General features: G+C 33.7%; 1 protein-coding gene across 4 annotated transcripts in view; it reads left to right on the top strand.

Annotated features, from left to right (window-relative positions):
* Nucleotides 1-18,690, top strand: part of LOC120775552 (neuroglian) — a 156,333-nt gene that overhangs the window by 59,896 nt on the left and 77,747 nt on the right. For all 4 annotated transcript variants that reach the window (XR_005705339.1, XR_005705338.1, XM_040105779.1 and 1 more), the window contains exon 3: nucleotides 2,172-2,301. Coding sequence is in view for 2 of the 4 variants with exons in the window: in XM_040105779.1 (XP_039961713.1) it covers nucleotides 2,172-2,301 (130 nt within the window). In the remaining 2 variants the exon portion in view is untranslated. The remainder of the gene's footprint in view (nucleotides 1-2,171; nucleotides 2,302-18,690) is intronic.

The raw sequence follows: 18,690 nt of genomic DNA, 5'->3' as shown, positions 1-18,690 counted from the left end.
CAAATTCATTCTTAGCTATATAAAGTGAACTACTTTGGATGGTGTGGAAGATAACTTTAAAGTCGCCAAATAAATGGTGAATGTCGCTCCATTATTCGCAGACATTTTCATGATCTTCATAAGTCGAAAGTTTAATCGTAGTATATTTTCCATATCAACAGTGGTACCAACGAGGTGTAATCATTATCTTTTCTATGGGATTCAAACCTTCGTACATACAATGAGCTCGGAGCAATAATATGTTAGGAACTCTAAAGTATATCGTCATCTAAAATGCAAAATAACGTAACAACATTTTCGAAAATTTACAGTGGCGTGAATGAAACACGAAATAAAATGGAACAAGAGTGATAAAAATGTTTAATATTGGTTAAAACTGGTTCATATATGAGCGCAGAACCTGAAAATGTTGGACATATGTAATATTATGTATGTAATTTGAAGTAGTGAATCGTAATAAATAGGATACTCAATTTCGATTTTTGTGATGATACGTTATTTTGCATTTTAGGTGACAATAAGTAGTAGCGTGTAATTGGAGATCACAAGGTCCACACTCCCACACATTTATCGTAATTTTAGAATTTTTAGTCAAATTTCCTTCTTGCAATGCTTTCAATATTTCCTTTGATCATTTCGGTATATGTTTTATGAAGTACAAAATTTAAAAATAGTATCTCAGATACTATATTTAGTGAAATATGTTCCTACAGGGCAACCTATTATAGTAGATAGTGCACATGCACGTACTTTCTATTTCGAAATTCTTTATATATTTTTTATGCGTACTGTATATATATTTTTTTGTTCTCTACCTTATTCGCTCCTATGGGGTGGCATTGTTGCCATCATGTCGCCTGTTTTCGTTGTTTTATACCGAACTCATAAAGTGCATTCATGCATTTTCGCTATAAATTTTGTAATGGCTCATTCATGATTTAAGTTCGCTGACTAATGTGTTTATTCAAACTTTTATATTTAGTGCCACACTTTCACATTCACTCCTCGGTGCTGCTGCCAAAATATTGCTGGGGTTAAAGGTGTGGAATTTTTAATCGCATTTTTGCTTGTATAAATTATGAATCCATAATTTTTATAGCTTCTGCCGAAAGTTTCCTGAATATTTTTCAATTTTAGAAGTTCATAAAAAGGAATTTAGGCTCATTAAGTTTTTTTAATAGGTGGGGAATGTTGTATTTTATATACAATTTGGCAAAGTTGAATTTTTTTTATGAACAAGCACAAAAAGTTGGATTTTTTCATAAACAAGTTGGAAAAGTTTGATTTGATATTAAAGAAAATTTCATTAATTTAATTCTCAAGGGGCGCATCTACTTAGTGTGGAATAAAAAAACGATTTTTTTTCATATTTCGATAGGTTATACCTTTAAACATAACATACCAAAATTATTGGTCGATGGCTCAAATAGTTTTTGAGTTAGAGGCTTCTAAAGCGAATATCCGCCCAGTTCATTCTGTTCCATCATCCCTAAACGGGGTTTTCTTAAAAGAACATTTGCTTGATTCAGAGACACATATCCTATCACTATAAATTTTTTCTGTATGTTCTGTATAGAGTTCTTCACACATTAACCCAACAGGCCAAAACCGACCAAAATTTTAGGTAAATTAAATGTTTTTCGACCATAGGTTATTGTAAACTATCTTCTAGTAGATCGTATGCAACCTAAAATTTTTTCCACAAAATTTTTATTTAAATAAAAAATTTTTAAATTTAAAATATGTATTAATATACCCTTAAAATATTAAAACAATTGGTTTTTTTATTTTTTATTTTTCTTTTTAAAGTTTTTACATTTATTTTTAATTTTTTTTTAATTTTTTTTAATTTGTATTTTTTAAATTTTTTAATTTTTTTTTTTAATTTTTTTTTAAATTTTTTTTTTTTTTTTTTTTTTTTTTTTTTTTTTAATTTTTTTTTTTTTTTTTTTCTTTTTAATTATATATGTATGTATATATTTCTTTTAATTTTTAATTTTTTTTTAATTTTTTTAATTTCTAATTTTTTATTTAATTTCATTTTTATTTTGTTTATTAATATTATTTAATATTATATTTTTTAAATTTGTTTTTTTTTTTTGTATTTTACATGTCTACTCAATAGTTTTCTATAATTACTATAATAATAATTATTTTATTTTCTTTTCCAGTAAATTCACCGCCTCGTATTATAAAACAACCCCCAACAGATGAACTGCTTTTCAAAGTCGCAGTACAAAATAAGGAAAGTGATAAACCATTCATCATTGAGTGTGAAGCTGAAGGAAAACCAGACCCAAGGTAGGCAAAAGTCAACAATAATTTCATAAATTTCATATAATTTGCTGACAAAAGGCACCCACAGAGTGCCCAAAATCAAATCCAAAAGTGTTTTGTACTTAATATATATAAATTATATAAACAGGCATCCACATTATTTATAAAGTGACCAACAATGCAGTCGCTATTTCAGTGTGTAGCTCACCACTTTTGGTGAGTGGTTGAAAAGGGGCGGTGTGAGTCAGTTGGTATGCCAGCGCCAGCAATTGTCGATGTCGCATTAAATTGCAATTAGCACAGCAGGAATCTTCGGGCTAGCAATGTTTTATTAAAAAATAAATAAATGAAGGAATAGAAAGTAGCAAAAAGAAAATAAATTTTCTTCAAAGAAGCCATGCGCGCTTGATTTAAATTAATTTTTTCATGATTTTCATCGAATTTAAAAGATCTCACTGAATAATTTTTTATTTTTTTTTTTTAATATTTTTTTTTTTAATATATTTCTATATTTTTTAATTTTTTTTTTCTATTTTTATAATTTTTTTTTTTTTATTTTTATAATTTTTTTTTTTAATTTATAGGTGTATATACATATATTTTTTTGCCATCAATTAGTTTTATTTATTTTTTAATACCCACCGCCTTGTATTGCTAAACCTATTTACATATATTTCTTTGGTTTTGCTTCATTTTATTTACTAGCACTTTTAGCCGCCTGCGGAATGCGTGTTGGAGTAAAAATAATAAAAATAAATAAATGATTTAGTAACAATAGCATAGCATAGTAGATTCTTTTAGCTCTTCTAGCGACGCGATTTATTTTAGTGGCGCTGATGTCCGAAAACAATTTAGTGGCTGCTGTGGAAAATCTGCCTGAAGAATTCAATTTATATAGGAAAAACAATAACTTTTTTTTGTAATTTTTAATTTTCTTTTTTTTTATTAACTTTCCACACACATTTGTTTTGAAATTTCGTAGGGTAAAAACTAGAAACATCTGGCAGTAATATACATATAGTTGTAACAGGTCAATTGAAAAGTTCCTGGCCGATCATAGGAAGCAATTTTTTTTTCAAAATTCCTTTTTTTTTTATTCAACATAGTTCCAGTCAAGGGTGATTCACTGGTTAAAGCGGACCTCTTACTTTTCCATATCAATTTTGTAGTACGATTTAACATTTGCTTCAAAATAGGCTTCAGTTTCGGTGACCACCTGCTCATTCGATGAAAACTTTTTCCCAGCGACCATTCTTTTGGGGTCTGAGAACTGAAAATCGTCGTTGGGGCCAGATCTGGAGAATACGAGATTTTTGTCATCGTTTTTACTGATGATGTTGCATTGTCTTGGTGAAACATCACATTCTTTTTCTTAAAATGCAACCGTTTTTCGGCGATTTCGTCCTTCATACAGTCCAATAACACTATGTAATAGTAGTCGATTGTTTTTCCTTTTTCAAGTTAGTCAATACAAATTATTCCATGCATATCCCCAAATGCAGACGGCATAACTTTGCAAGCCGACTATTGGAGTTTTCGACGCTTTGGAACGTGTAAGTCGTGTGTGGAGTGAAATGATAGTGCCATGTTTCATTCATTGTCACATATCGACGGTAATACTCGGGTTTATCACCGTCTTCAGTGCTCATTTCGCCATGTTTAAATTTAGCATACAAATTTTTGATGGTTGATTTCCCTGGAGCAGTGTCCGGAAACTCGTCACCAAGCCAAGTTCTTGCTTCAACTGTATTTTTTTTTTCTTTCAAAAACCAATATTTTCTCAAAACGCGAAATTCCTTTTTATCCATTGTTTCACAGTAAAAAAAAGTTGCTTCACTCAAAATGATATAATCAATTCACAAAATAATACTCCGACAGCTGTTAAGTATATATGTATATTATAGACATTTTGAAGGTTAGTGTTAACTAAAAATCATATAGATTTAGTTCTAGTAGCGTTGTCCATGTGTCAGGCCTGGGACTTTTCAATTGATCTGTTTATTGAGTTTAATAACCAAGAGTTGGATAAGTTAAATAATAAAATTTTTTTTAGTAAATCTTCATAAAAAATTGTGGAATATTCTTAAAAATGATGATTAGTTAGAATTCGTTTCAGTTTTTTTTTAATTTACCATAAATCGGCACAAAGAAAACAATTATCACACTTGATTTATATACCCAAAATTAAATATAAAAAAGATTTTCTCCTACCGCATCACCCTCTTTTCAATTTTCAAGCTAATTTCAGCCTGATGTAGAAATACATTTTTTTGTAAGTGTGATCATAATTGTAATTAAATTTAAACATACCCTCTATATACATATTAGGCTAGCTTTTTTCATTCGAATTTAAATATTACACACGTTTTTATAAATATACATACATATGTACATATATTCAAATTAATCATCAATAACTGTGCTTAAGCATAATTTCAATATTTATATACCATGACTTTTCCGAATAAAATTCGGATACTTTATAAAAATAAACACATACATATGTATGTGTATAAGCATTTATATCATTGCTTATGTAAAAAATTTAAAACATTTTTCGTTCAAAATACGCTGAATTTGTTGTAAATATTTTCATGGCAATCAAAATGAGGTCATCTTGCTGACGTTTTACAGCTTTGATTTACTATTTGAATTTATTTATGTCTGCTGTTTATTTTCGTTCTTTAATTAACAATATATTTTCATATGCTTTGAACCTTTTCATTTTTAGCATTTGAAATAGCTAGTGTGTTTTAGATGTTTTTACCATTTTTTTATTTTGTTATAATTATACATTTAAGTTATTAAATTTCAATATTCTTTCTACCATGGTATCCACAAACCCCAACAGATATCGATATTATAAACATACTTTTTGTATCATAAGGACTATATAGTCTTACTTTTCTCCGTAATATATCCATAATAAAGGGGATCCTTTCGAGGTTCACATGATCTTGACCAGCCCAGAACGTGAAATTAACTGCTTACCGAAGTGTTCTCTCAATAAATCCATTGATTTATACGATGTGTGGGAAGTGGCGCTGTCTTGATGAAACCAAATATCGCCGAGATCATGAGCTTCAACTTCAGACATCAAATAACGGTTATCATGGCGCAATAACGGTCTCCATTGACGGTTACGTTCTCACCGGCATCGCATTTGAAATAATATGGACCAATGAAACCGTTGTTTTTTCTAGATGAAAAGGCGGCTCTTGAATCTCTTCAGGTTTCTCTTCATCCTAAATGCAACAATTTTACTTGTTTACATACCCATTGAGCCAGAATCTCATCGCTGAACAAAATTTGGCTCGAAAACATCGGATCTTCTTGGAACTTTTCAAGAGCCCATAGAGCGGAGCGATGTCGCTTGGGACGCGGCTTCAGATCTTTCAAAAGCAGTATTTCGGACACTTTCAATTTAAGATCTCGATGTAAAAAGCGTCAAGTCGTACTAAACGTCAGTCCGCGGTGCTGCGAATGGCGCCGCATCGATAGACCGGTAGACCGACTATGTTGACCATAAGTTGTGCGAGATACTTAATTCTCAACTTGTTTTGAAATTTTCTCATAAACGTCTTTACAGTTTTTTTTTTTCAATTAACGATTATAATATGAGAGGGTGTAACTAATTGAATTACTAGAATACTACTGTTATTTGAGATTAGGGTTGCCAACTTTTTGCTTAAACATTTCAGGAATGATGTTAGGCTAAAATTAAGCTTTCTTTTATAAATTTATTTTTAATTTTTAAGCCGGTATTAGAGTTTACAAAATAGAAAAAAAATTAATTCAAAAGTTAGTTCAATTATTTTTTAATGCATTCTTTGCAAGCATGTTGGAGCTTATATTTCTCTCAACTGGTGGTTGCTGGTTTTTAATCTCCGATTAACTGTGTATGACATTTATGTTGCTTCCATTTAAAAGCATATTTTCGCATCCCACACACATTTCCTACGCACTTCTTTCGCCATTCGCAATTTAATAAGCACTTTAGCCCCATTAAGATCTATCTGCTGCGTCCAACTTTGCACGCTTATCTGTGCCACATCGCGAATTTATTAATAGATCCGCCATACTAACCATTACTGTCACATTTACAAGCTCCACAAGCTGCACAAGTGCGTGGAGCAGGCTCGCATATTTCACAGTTGACCGAAAAAAGCAGCAAAACAAATTCATGTATTTTTTTTTTTTTTGTTATTTTTCAATTTCAAATTCACGGTCATAAAAGTTGCAACGCATTAATATTTGCACGATGTCTGGCATAATTTGTTGGTTTACCGTGAAGAGCAGATCATCGTGCGAACTGCAGCAAGGCGAACACCAGCACCAGCTACGGTGTAGATAAACACATTTGGCTCCCTTGCCGCTGCGCCCACTGTGCGACGACGACACACATGCCACACAAATTTCGATTAATCGCCACCGCTGCTGCTGCTGCTGCCACCGGCGACATGTTGCACATTGCTGCGGCTGTTGATTTTCGCCATCAAGTTGCTGGCAGCGGCGGGTACTTGAGAGTGCAATGCCGGCAACAACAACAACGCCAACAATAACGACTACTGACAGCGTTCTACGCTTGGTGCAGCATGAGAAATCTGATTTGCTGAAGTGTTGCACACACTCTGACGCACGCTCACACTTTCCATATATACACGCTGAGTGATGTAGTGATTGTTGCTGTAGTTGTTGTTGTAGTTGTTGCTGCGGCATTTGCAGTTACTTGCCGCTGATTATTATTTTATTGCACTTGTGATTAAGTCAAGTGGCTGCAACATCATCAGACAACTGCAACAGCAGCAACAACAGCCGGCGAAATCTCTGAATGCAGTCGATTTGTTAGCGTTGCAACACATACCCATCCATACTTATATTATGCACCGAAGTACACGTGTAACGCGCAGTGTGTACATATTTATCTGCCATCGTGCTGTCATGAAACAAGTGGCAGTTGTTGCGGTTTTTGCATTGCATGCCAGACGCAGCCGCGAAAAACTGGCGTGTGGAGAGTTTGGGCGTCTTTAGAGAGAAAAACGCGCCTTGTTGTTGCTTGTGCCGCCTGCCAACGTGACTTTTACAAATTGGCAGCGCTACAAGAAAATTGCACTTGCACATACATTCGTACATGCGAATATTAAGAAGAAGAATCTTGGATGTGTTTATACATATATATATATGATCTCATTACCATTTAATCTGATAACTCCTTGAAATTTAATGTCAAATGCATTTTCTAAGCTAACGATAGATTCTATGACTGCTAAATAGGCTGCAGAACTTTTCGAACATCCTTGAGAAGTGTGTACTATATACTTATACTACATTTCTTAGATGACCTGAGTAGATAAAAGGTTTACAGCATCAGTGATCTTAAAGTTATCTCCACTATTCCGAAAGAAAACAATAGCAAACTTTCTTCCCGATTTCTTGGCTGTCAGCATTTAACCGTTATTCGAGTCCACTTTGCCACATCTGGAACAATTTGAATAACTTTGCGCTCACTAATGCTTTATATCAAATTGGAGAGATAAATGTTGTCGCCCTTGATTTTTTAAAAATCATAAAATGTTATTTTAAGTTAAATTGTTAAGAAATTTATAGATGAAGCTTGCCACGATGTTTGTAACAGCCAGAATTAAACGTTGAAGACCCTATAAATCATATATGTATGTACATAAATTATTAGCGAGACGAGACGAGTAAATTTTACAAAAGTAGAGGCAAGCATCGAAAGTAGGAGTGCGGAATTTTAATCCGCTTTACATTTCTCAGTGGACTGGTACATGAGTGTCGTTAAGTTATCGACCGTAAAACTACCACCGAGTGGAGTTTTTAGTTTTTCCCTTGTATTTGAAAATCGAGGGCAATAAAATAACACATATTTAGAGTCTTCTACATACTCTGTACACGTCGGACAGTTCGGTCTAATGTCATTGTGGAATCTGTAGCTTCTAAAGCACCCATGTCCACTAAGTATTTGAGTCATATGGAAATCCAGGTCCGCATGTCGTCTGGCGATCCACGAGGGGATGTCCGGAATAAGTATGTTAGTGCAGCGCCCTTTGGTTGGGAATTGCCACCTCTACTGTGGTATTTTGATGCTCCTGTTCCTCTCCTCTGTCTTTGCCGATAGCTGATATAATCGCTTGAGTTCATCTCCCTAAATGCCAATGGGTGGCATACTGTCTAAACCTTCAGCAAAGTCGGTTGATATATTCCGGAAAGCACTTATTATTTGTCTTGCAGAAAGCCTATGTACTTCAATTATTTCTTTAGCATACGCTTTCATATCCATTGCTTATATCCATATTGGTGCTGCATAAATTTTGTTTGTTTTAGCGGAAGTATATGCTAGATGTTTCTTAAATTTAAGTTGAAGTCCAATATTACTGCCAGGTTCCTCAGCTGCGGCTGTGAAGTATTCTCAAACTCTCCTTTCGTGTGTTCTATTCGTTTTTTCACCTTCCTGGTGCTTATGAGTAAAACTTTTGTTTTGTGCTCAACCAGTTCCAGACTCACAGAAGAGAACCATTGGCGTAGACCATTTAAGCACGCATTGCATACGTTCCTTAGGTCGACTAATTGTTTAGCAGTGCCACGAGATCGTCTTCGTGTGTTCTTAGCACCCCGTCATACTTCCCGAAATTTGGCATGGGTTATGGTCTAAGGCAATGGTGTGATTTCCCTTGAAATTGTTCAGATCGGCTCGCTTTAGTATACTTGTATAGCTAGCGTACAAGTTGGCCGATCGCAAACAATTTCTTGTATCTTAAAGGGTTTGGTGCAACCATTTTTTTCTTGTGTTCCATCAGCTTTGGAGTAAAATTTCTCAAATCTTACAAATACACTCAAATCCCCGAAACTATTTGTCGGATAAACTCGAAATTTTCTGAGCATATTTTCAAAAATATATACATTCGATATATCGTCACCTGAAATGCAAAATAACGTAACATCAAAAAATTCGAAATTGAGTGTATTATTGATTACGCTTCACTACTTCAAATTACATACATAATATTACATATGATCAACATTTTCAGGTTCTGCGGTCAGATATAAACCGGTTTTAACCAATATTAAAATTTTGTTTCACTCATGTCCCATTTTATTTCGTGTTTCATTCATGCCACTGTAAATTTTTGAAAATGTTGTTACATTATTTTGCATTTCAGGTGACGATATGTACCATGTAAGCAAAAGCAAATAATTTTTTCGAAATTCACAAGTGGATATAAACACTTAAAGAATTCTTTAATTTGCACAATTTGCTCAGAGCAATTGGACAGGATTTCTCCTCTTCTTTGAGTTGTTAGGTCTGCTTTAGGTGGCGAATATGTTGGAGAAGCCTATACGAAAGTATTTGTATTGCTTTTATAATTTTTTAATTTTATAAAGCCAAATTAAAATGACTTTATGTTATGATTTTCAGTTCACAATTTCTAATACGCGGCTGTAAATATCACGATAATGCAAATTATTGCCGGAATGCACCGCTAATAACACTTACAGCAAGCATCCGCTAATAATTTTACCGCAACTCGTTTTGAAATTTCTTCCGTCTGTTTATACTCACACAAGTACAATATCGGCGCCTGCTTTGTAGTAGTCTTTAAAACTGGACAAGCTTACAGTATACTGACCAAATATTGAGAACATTTTTAGTGTAGTAGTTGGATAAAGTTTCCTAAACAAACTGAAGTTTGTTAATTTTTTCGTATAAAAATTGAAAATTAGTATTTTAAGGATAAATGCAAAATGCAAAACAGCATATCAGCAAAAAATCGAACTCGAGTTTTTTATTACTCTATTCACTACATCTTATTACATATGTACATACATATATGTATGTATGTATGCATAAAATTTTAAGCTTCCGCTATCAGTTATAACCAATATATAACCATTTTATAACCAAAACTCAAATTTAATTTCCATGTCAGTGTTTTCTATTATATCGTTTGTCTTTCGTCTGAAAACTTATGAAAAGTGATGTTACGTTATTTTGCATTTTAGGTGATATGTGTGATGAATATAAAAAAGTAAAGCATTTTAATAAAACGTTTTGTTTCAAAGTTAAACCTTAGCATAACTTTCGCATTTAAATCCCTCGTCTGTGATGTATCTGTCAGATGATATGTATTTTTCGGTAACGTACTGTATAGTCTATCTTTTTAGTACGTACAATTTATATGAGCAATTATAAAGCAGTAGCGCTTTTCAAAGTCATGGTAAACTATTTACCGGTCAACATATCAGACAACCTGACAACAACAAGCACGTTATGTACAACGTAGTCATCGTCTTCGTTCAGCTGACGAGCTTTTACCCAATAAACAATTTGGTTATGAATCTGTTAGATCAGACGTTTTTTTGATAATATCCACATTTTACATTAATCGAATAGTATTTTTTTGATAAATTTCCTCTAATTTTGGCAAAGTTTCGGCTTCCCAAAAAAAGTCGTTTTTAGTGAAAAAATTAAACTTTATAGTGGCTTAAGGGGTTACGTGGGTTTCCTCGCGTAAAAACAGCCTTTCACAACAATTTTTTTCTCGTATAAAAAACGAAATATTTTATTAGAATTATTATTGTTACTAAAATACTCTATCAATAAAGAAATTCTGAAATTTTTGGAAAAAAATATTAGATTCGGCCATTGCAACGGCATTTCCGGTGACGCCTCGGAAAAAAGATGCGCCCGCGTTGGCAGGATAACTTACAGAATCCTCTAAAGTGAAAAAATGCGTGTTTAAGTTAAAATCTTGACTTAGAACTTGAACGAAGGCAGAAAAACTGAAAATTGGATTTTTGGCAGACATTTTACAAAAAAATTAAAATTTCAGTATAAATTTTGCGACATTTTTTTTTCAAATACATAGTTTCAATCGAAAAAATATCCTTCATCTAAGTCCTTAAGAGTTATACCTCAAAGACCTCTGCAAAAGTTGAGTAGTTCTCGAGAAATCTCAAATCAACCGACCTTAAAAACACAGTTTCGAGAAAAACGCGTTAAAAGACGGCGCTCTTAGCCTAGCTAGCCTCGAGCGGCCAACTCTCAAGGCTGTATCTCCGAAACTATTAATCGGATCAACTTGACAACTTTTAGGACAATATTCTAGAGATGTTATAGAATTTAATAAGACAATAAAAAAAATTATTTGTTTTAAACCCGTAAACCCATGTGACCCCCTTAATAATATTTGGAAAACTGGAATTTCTTCTGGAACCACATTTCGAAAAAAAAATCAAATCTCAAACATTGAGCAAAGTAACATCCTCTTTTTAAGGATATTCCTTTACAATTAAAAAAAAGTCGGCAAGTAGTATTAGAGTCTGTTGGTAACAAAGAAAAGCAATGTTTTTTGCTATATACTCAGATTATTATGTATTTGAGAGTTACATAAATAAAATTTTGTTAAGGCACCTATAGAAGTATCGATACCAGCGAAAGCAGAAACTAAAGCAGACCTACTATTAAAGCCACATAAAACTGAATTGGCCACCAACAAAGAGGGCTGACTGGTAAAACCAGCTCTTGTCATACTCATCATCTATGCATGACCGTGTAGCAATGGCAGTGTAGTACGAAGGTGATCAATCGAGGTGGTGGGGGACGCAAAGGTGTGGTACTCTTACCCATTGACAGCCAGCATTGGCAGCTTCACGAGCGCCAGCATCGCCAGTCTCTCACTATATTCTCCGTGCGATTCGCAAGAACAACTTGTCTGCCTTTGAATATTTTATTAATGACAGCAGAGTTCTTCGTTTTATGTGTCGAGTCAATACAAGAATCGTACAGACAGACAGAAAAACAAAAGAAAATAAACATGAATAAATAACAAAAGCAATAAAAACGAGAAGAAACGAACGATGGCACTACAAAACTACGAGCCAATAAACGGCGGCGAACTGAATGAAGTTAATTCGGAAAAGGTTACGTAATACGTTTACGTGTTTATATAACATGCTTGGACGGAAGACAACGGGTTGGCATTTATGGCTACATATTTGCATACATACATACATACATACATACAAACATTCTGATCCGCCGTATTTAGTTTGCTGTGAAAATTCCTTTGCATAATCTGCCGCCTTTTGTCGTAACATGCTTGCTTGTCAATTACGTAAAATGAAGTAGCAGTTGTTTTGCTCTTTCCTCAATCCATACACGTTTATTAAATATGCTTTTTTATGTATTCATCACAAACGCCATTCACTTATTTAGATTGCCACCGCATGATGGTGACCACAAAAACCGTTGGAAAACCGCTGCGTAGCGGTCGAAAGGCCGTCCAACTAACGACAGTGTCAACTAGTAGTGCCGCAGTATGTGCATACGAGTATGTACAGTGTCGGACAAAACTCATTGGACTAACTCGAGTCTCACACATGTTCCGTCATAACTTTTTACATAGATGCATTAGAAGAATAATTTTTTTTGCAAAAGATAGATCACATATTCTATATTAAGAAACAATGCAATAATATTTTTTAACTTTTGTGTAAAATTTATAAATTATAACGGAAGGGAAAAAAGTAAAAAATTCGTGCGACATAACTCATTGGACTAACACTTTGGATATCGAAAAAACCACTTCCATTGAATTAATTTACCGTTATGTGGCGGGAAAAGAATTTTGCAGGTACTTACAATAATTATAATTATTATAAATCGTAGATCACACTTATTCGAGTGGTTTATTTTAATGATAACGAGTGTGTTGTGAAATATTTAAAGTTGTCCCGAATAATGCTACTAAAAAATTATTTTTGATAAAAATGTAGACAAAACACATTCACTGAACTTAAATTATTAATTGTAAGCAAATTCACAAAAAATGTGTGGAAAAGAAGCTTTAAAAAAATTATTGTCTGGGGAAAACAACTGTTTTTGCTATTTTACGCAAGAACAAAGCTGAAGGAACCGTTAAAAAACTTAATATTGGAGGACGTCCCAGAGTCAATTCGGTAAAGTATGACTTGCGAATAGTGCTCGAGTTTATAAAATATCCCCAGATATCAACAAACAATGTTGTAGATAGCTTACAACTAAGAGAGAGTACGCGTACAATACAACGGCGCGCCGTTGATGTTGGTCTTTTTAGCTTCCGTGCAGTAAAAAAATCTTATATTTCCAAAAAAATCGGTTAGCACTTTTGGAATTCGCGAAACTGCATATAAATTGGTCTGAAGAGCAATGGAAGCCGATATTGTTTTCAGATGAGTCCAAATTTAATTTACAGAACTTAGATGGAATGACAGGTATACGAAGACCAACATGAAGCGTTTAGAGTGTCGATATTCGCAGGGTGCAGTAAAGCATGGTAGGGTAATATAATAGTGTGGGAATGCTTTTCTGGTCAGGGTGTAGGACCAATTTACAGAATAGAAGGGAACATGGATGGGTTCCAATATAAAAATATACTGCCAACCCAAATGTTTCCTCACGCTATCCAAAAAATGCTGCCTGATTGGCAGTTTCAACATGTCAATGACCCCAGGCACATCCTCAAAGTTGTGAAGGATTGATTTTTGGAATAATAAGTTTATGTTATAAGATGGTCCGACCAGTTTCGTGACATGAATCCGATTAAAAACTTATGGGAAATTGTCAACAGGCAAATTAAAGAGGAACAGGTCCACGGTTATAAAAACAAGCTACTTGATGTATTAAAGCGAGCTGAGAATGGAATAAATGATTCACATATTAGTTATTAAATTTCATTTATGCATAAAAGATGTGTTGCAATCAAAAAAAATAATGGCTATTTAGTAAAATATTAATTTAAAACTAATTTATTTTCATATTTAGCTAAAGTCCAATGAGTTATGTCGCACGAATTTTTTACTTTTTTCCCTTCTGTTATAATTTATAAATCTTACATAAAAGTAAAAAAATATTATTGCATTGTTTCTTAATATAGAATATGTGGTCTATCTTTTGCAAAAAAAATTATTCTTCTAATGCATCTATGTAAAAAGTTATGACGGAACATGTGTGAGACTCGAGTCAGTCCAATGAGTTTTGTCCGACACTGTATGTATGTATGCAGTTCGTTTTTGTGGTACACGCGAAACCTGAAACGGTGTTTTTCCTTTTTCTTTACCTTCTCTAACTCGCTAGTCCACGAAATGCAGTTCATGGAAAATTCAATGTTGCAATTTGTGTGTGTGTGTGGCGTTATTCGCATACGTATACACCCATGTGGCCGCAATCTAAACGCCGTAAAACGTCAAACATCAACAACCACAACCGCAGCTACAACCACAGTCACGGCAAAAGATTAATTTCCCAATTTACGACAACTCGTCACGAGTTGCGAGTTGCGAATGTAAACGAATTCGCACAGATACCTGAAATGGTTTACCAGCAGCGAATTCTAAGGCTGAGAACATAGCAGAACGGTGTCTAGTGCGTTGCAGTATGAACAGAGGTGTTATACCTAAAAATAAATCTGGATTGTTGTATTTATGGTATTCTTTTTTCCATGTTTTATTTTTCAAAGATGTGCATTTGTCGGACGGCGGGCAGGATGCAGGTCACAATTTCTGCCGGAAACAAAAAATTCAAAGAGATTCATATTTTTTAATAATTTATCTTCTGGTTAAACTAAAAAAATTGTAATTTTTTTATAAATTGAAAAATAAGTGGTTTTGGAGCAAAAAAAAAAGCCTTCTCGCTTCGAAAATATTTCAAATTCCCATTTAAAACTTTGGGGACACATTCTTAGATTATTTTTAAAGAGATTTAAGCAAAAAAAAATCGATTTTTTGAAGCTTCTTAATCAGGCTCCCCCCTTAAGTTTTCAAAAAATTATGACTTCTTGAGTATCCAATAGCGTTTCTTAAATTTTTACCTAAATGGTTGGTAACCATATTTCCGAACATTTTGACCGTTCCTAGGCGTTTTCGAGACGAGTATTTTTTTAACGATCGGAACAGCGTTAAATCCCCGAATAATACCCTTTTTAAGGATGAAATCGAATATAATTCCGCTAGCGTAGAACCGGCTGTTGTGAAAATGACATGACAAGTGCTCTTATATACCATCAATAATGTTCTTATATACCATATACTATGACTGTGTAGCGCTTAATATATTAAAATTGTCCTATCAGTCGTGTCATTTGAGACTAATCCTCAAAGTTTGTGCCTTTGCTCCACTATGTGCTCAGCCTTGGTCACTTTCCAGCACCGCAAAACTATTATCTTGCAATATTGGTTTATTTACTTTGCTAATGGCAATTGCCAATCTACATGGATGTTCCTGCACTCAGGATGCGACAGTGAATTTGCCAATCAAAAGCGTAAATAGATACATTTTCAGTGTCTCTCTATAGTTTTAGTTGAAGTATGTGACACTGGAGGAGAGTTGTAGACAAACATTTTTTTCCAATATGTTATTGAACTGTCGCTAGTTCATCTTTTAGTATATCAATTTCCATTAGTCAATGTCAAAGCTGCTACGGATTGTGTTGTTTTATGTACTGAAGTTAGATTAGCTTGGGTGCGAATTTAAAGTGGGTGTGGAATATTTTAACTCAACGGTTGTTAAATTCAGTTTTTTATTTCTAGTGTACTTAATAGTTCAGGGAAATTTGAAGGTTTTTCTGCCTTTAAATATTAATGAAAAAATTTAGGGATTAGATGTGTTTTAGAGGTACAAAGAAAAATGGTATTTTTACGATTTTTTTTTTTAATAAACAATCATATATTTAAAAAATATAATACGCCAGATCAAAGATACACATTTGAACAATGCCTCCTGAAATTTTGATATACAAATGTTGAAAAATCAGGCGTTGAGACCTCATCTCCCTGTTTGTCTCACAAAAAAGTGCTCTCGCTGTGGACAGTATAACTTATTATTGGTTCAACTAAAATTAAAAATCCAAAAATATTCCGTTAATAATATATAAATATCGTGTTTGAACGATTTTAAAAAGAAATTAAAATTATAATTTTTTCTCAGACATTGAACAAAAAATCTCATTTTTTTGGTCAAATTTCCGCCATTTATTGGCTTAAAAAAATAAGTTGTAATAAAAAAAATCCTTCGTTCAATAACTAAATAATAAGTAGTAGTAGATAGTTATTTTAAATAGTATGTGTACACAATTTGAACTAAACCGGTCCATAACTTTTCGAGAAATTGTGTCCACCGCATTTAAAGTTGAATCCAATTGGCGGAACTTCCGATGGGTCTATCTCTTAGAATTTTACTGGAATCGATTTAAAGTTTTGGGAGAATAATTTAAACATATTGATTGTAATATTAATAATACAAGGAAAAAAATCGATTTTTCGAAATTTTCAAACCCACGTAACCCCTTAAATCAATGTTTTGTTTACCATCTGATCAAATTTGACCCGAACTGAGAAAAACAGAAAGTTTTATCCAATTTTCCATACGCCATTTGTGTAAGCCTCGGCTCGGATGGCCCTCAGTGACTTCAGTTAATTTTTTTTTCGGTTTCGATTCATTCGCTAGATTGTTGGATGGTGTCGGACGTTATACTCGTAAACCATCGCCTCGTCACCAGTAAAGATGGGTTTGATGATTGTAGGATTCTCAGCTAAGTTGTCAAGCGTCTATTTTGCGAACTCTTCTAGATGTCGTTTTTCAGATAATTTAATACAACTCTAGGTTTGATTTGTTTCATATTCAAAACATTAACTAAAATGTATTAATTCGATTCATAAGAGATTTTGTGATCCTCTGATATCTCTCTGATGTCATATGACTTTTTTCAAACACATTTTCTTTAACTTTTTCGATGTTATTGACATTAACAGAGGTGGATGGACTACTCGCATAAGGCAAGTTTTCGATCACTTTCTGACCTTCAGCTTTGCGCCACTCAAATATTTGTGTTCGTGATAACGTAGGTTCCCCAAATCATATTTGTTACAAATGCAATGATTCTGTAGCCTTAATTCCATTTGAACACACAAAATTTCTCGTCGTAAAATTTTTTTTTTCATGTAAAAATCCCAAAAAAAATCCTAAAGCGATTCGGTTTGTGCGTATAGTTTATTTGGATCAGTGCGGGTCAAATTTGATCAGATGGAATTATCGTATAGCTTTGCGACGTTTATCTTAAAATTGTCTGTTTCATTACTGCAGGAGGCATTCCGTTAGGTAGGTTAATCTTTTGAATGCATTTGAGATATGAAGGGCTTTTAATCAAAAGTATTAGTTAGATTTATGAACATATGGCAAGGAACGTTCAACTAACTTTGGGAACCTTAGGCTGAAGACATAACATACTGTTGCAGTGTTGAGCGTATTCGAAGAAACATTTTTACTGAATGTATTTCTGTGACTCTACTTATTCTCGAAAAAAATATCAAGTGTTATAACTCGCCGAAATAAAAAGATTTTAGAGGCTCATAAAATTTTGTTCTATATCATAAAATGTAGTTTCATAAAATACACATAACTAAAATATTTAATTAAATTTTATAATCATCTAAACACTTTTATGAAACCTACATTTTACGTTATTATCACCTTTCGCTTCACCTTTTAATCCAGAAAACTTCATAAAACTTTTCATTTACCACCAATGAAAAGCAACTAGGTGCCCCTATAATGGTCCTCTCAGTGAGTGCCTGCCAACACGCCAAATGAATACATACGAACATAACTGTTTTAATCCACAATTGCAGAAATGTGAATTTTCACAATCACTCCGCGTTATGCAAGCGATTTGAGGAGTAGCTATACCGGCATGCCGGCACTTTGTTCTTGTTGCTATTGCTCCACTGCGGCAAGCGCCGCATTCAAATCCGTTCTCGCGTAAATGTAAACGAACTGCCACAGAATACAGCGAAAGAATGCAAAAAATTAAGTGAAAAATAAATAAATAAAAATTCAACATGAAAACAGTAAATCCTACTTTACGAGCACAACCACCTTTGCCGGCTGCCCTCAGGCACACAACGAGAATTTAATGCTTGTGTGTGTGTGTGTTTAGTCATGATTTTCAAAGGATTGCAATCGCCCTCGCCACATACTCGTGAATATGTACATACATATGTACATATATATTACATATTTACCTACTTATGTACGTGCCTCCATTAATTTGTATGTGAGTACGTGCAGAGTTGTAACATTTCCCACCTGCCACGCCATGGGGGTCGTCAAGGCATGCCTACGAGCACCACAGACTCAACGGTGTGCAAAATCGTAAGCAACTACGAATAACATGACTGCGTGCAATTTTCGCAACACAGATAGAGCTGCATCCGTCCTAGAACGGAGCATCCACAAAACAATAACAACAACAATCTTACACGGCACTGGGGAGTCTGCGCACCGTTATTTGCTTTTTCACATTCTACATATTGCGCTGTTTATAATTCCTTTTTATTTCATTTCACTTACGAGGGTAG

The sequence above is a fragment of the Bactrocera tryoni genome, chromosome 4 (assembly GCF_016617805.1).
Source record: "Bactrocera tryoni isolate S06 chromosome 4, CSIRO_BtryS06_freeze2, whole genome shotgun sequence".
Lineage (NCBI taxonomy): Eukaryota > Metazoa > Arthropoda > Insecta > Diptera > Tephritidae > Bactrocera > Bactrocera tryoni.
This window is presented reverse-complemented; position numbering and strand designations above follow the sequence as displayed.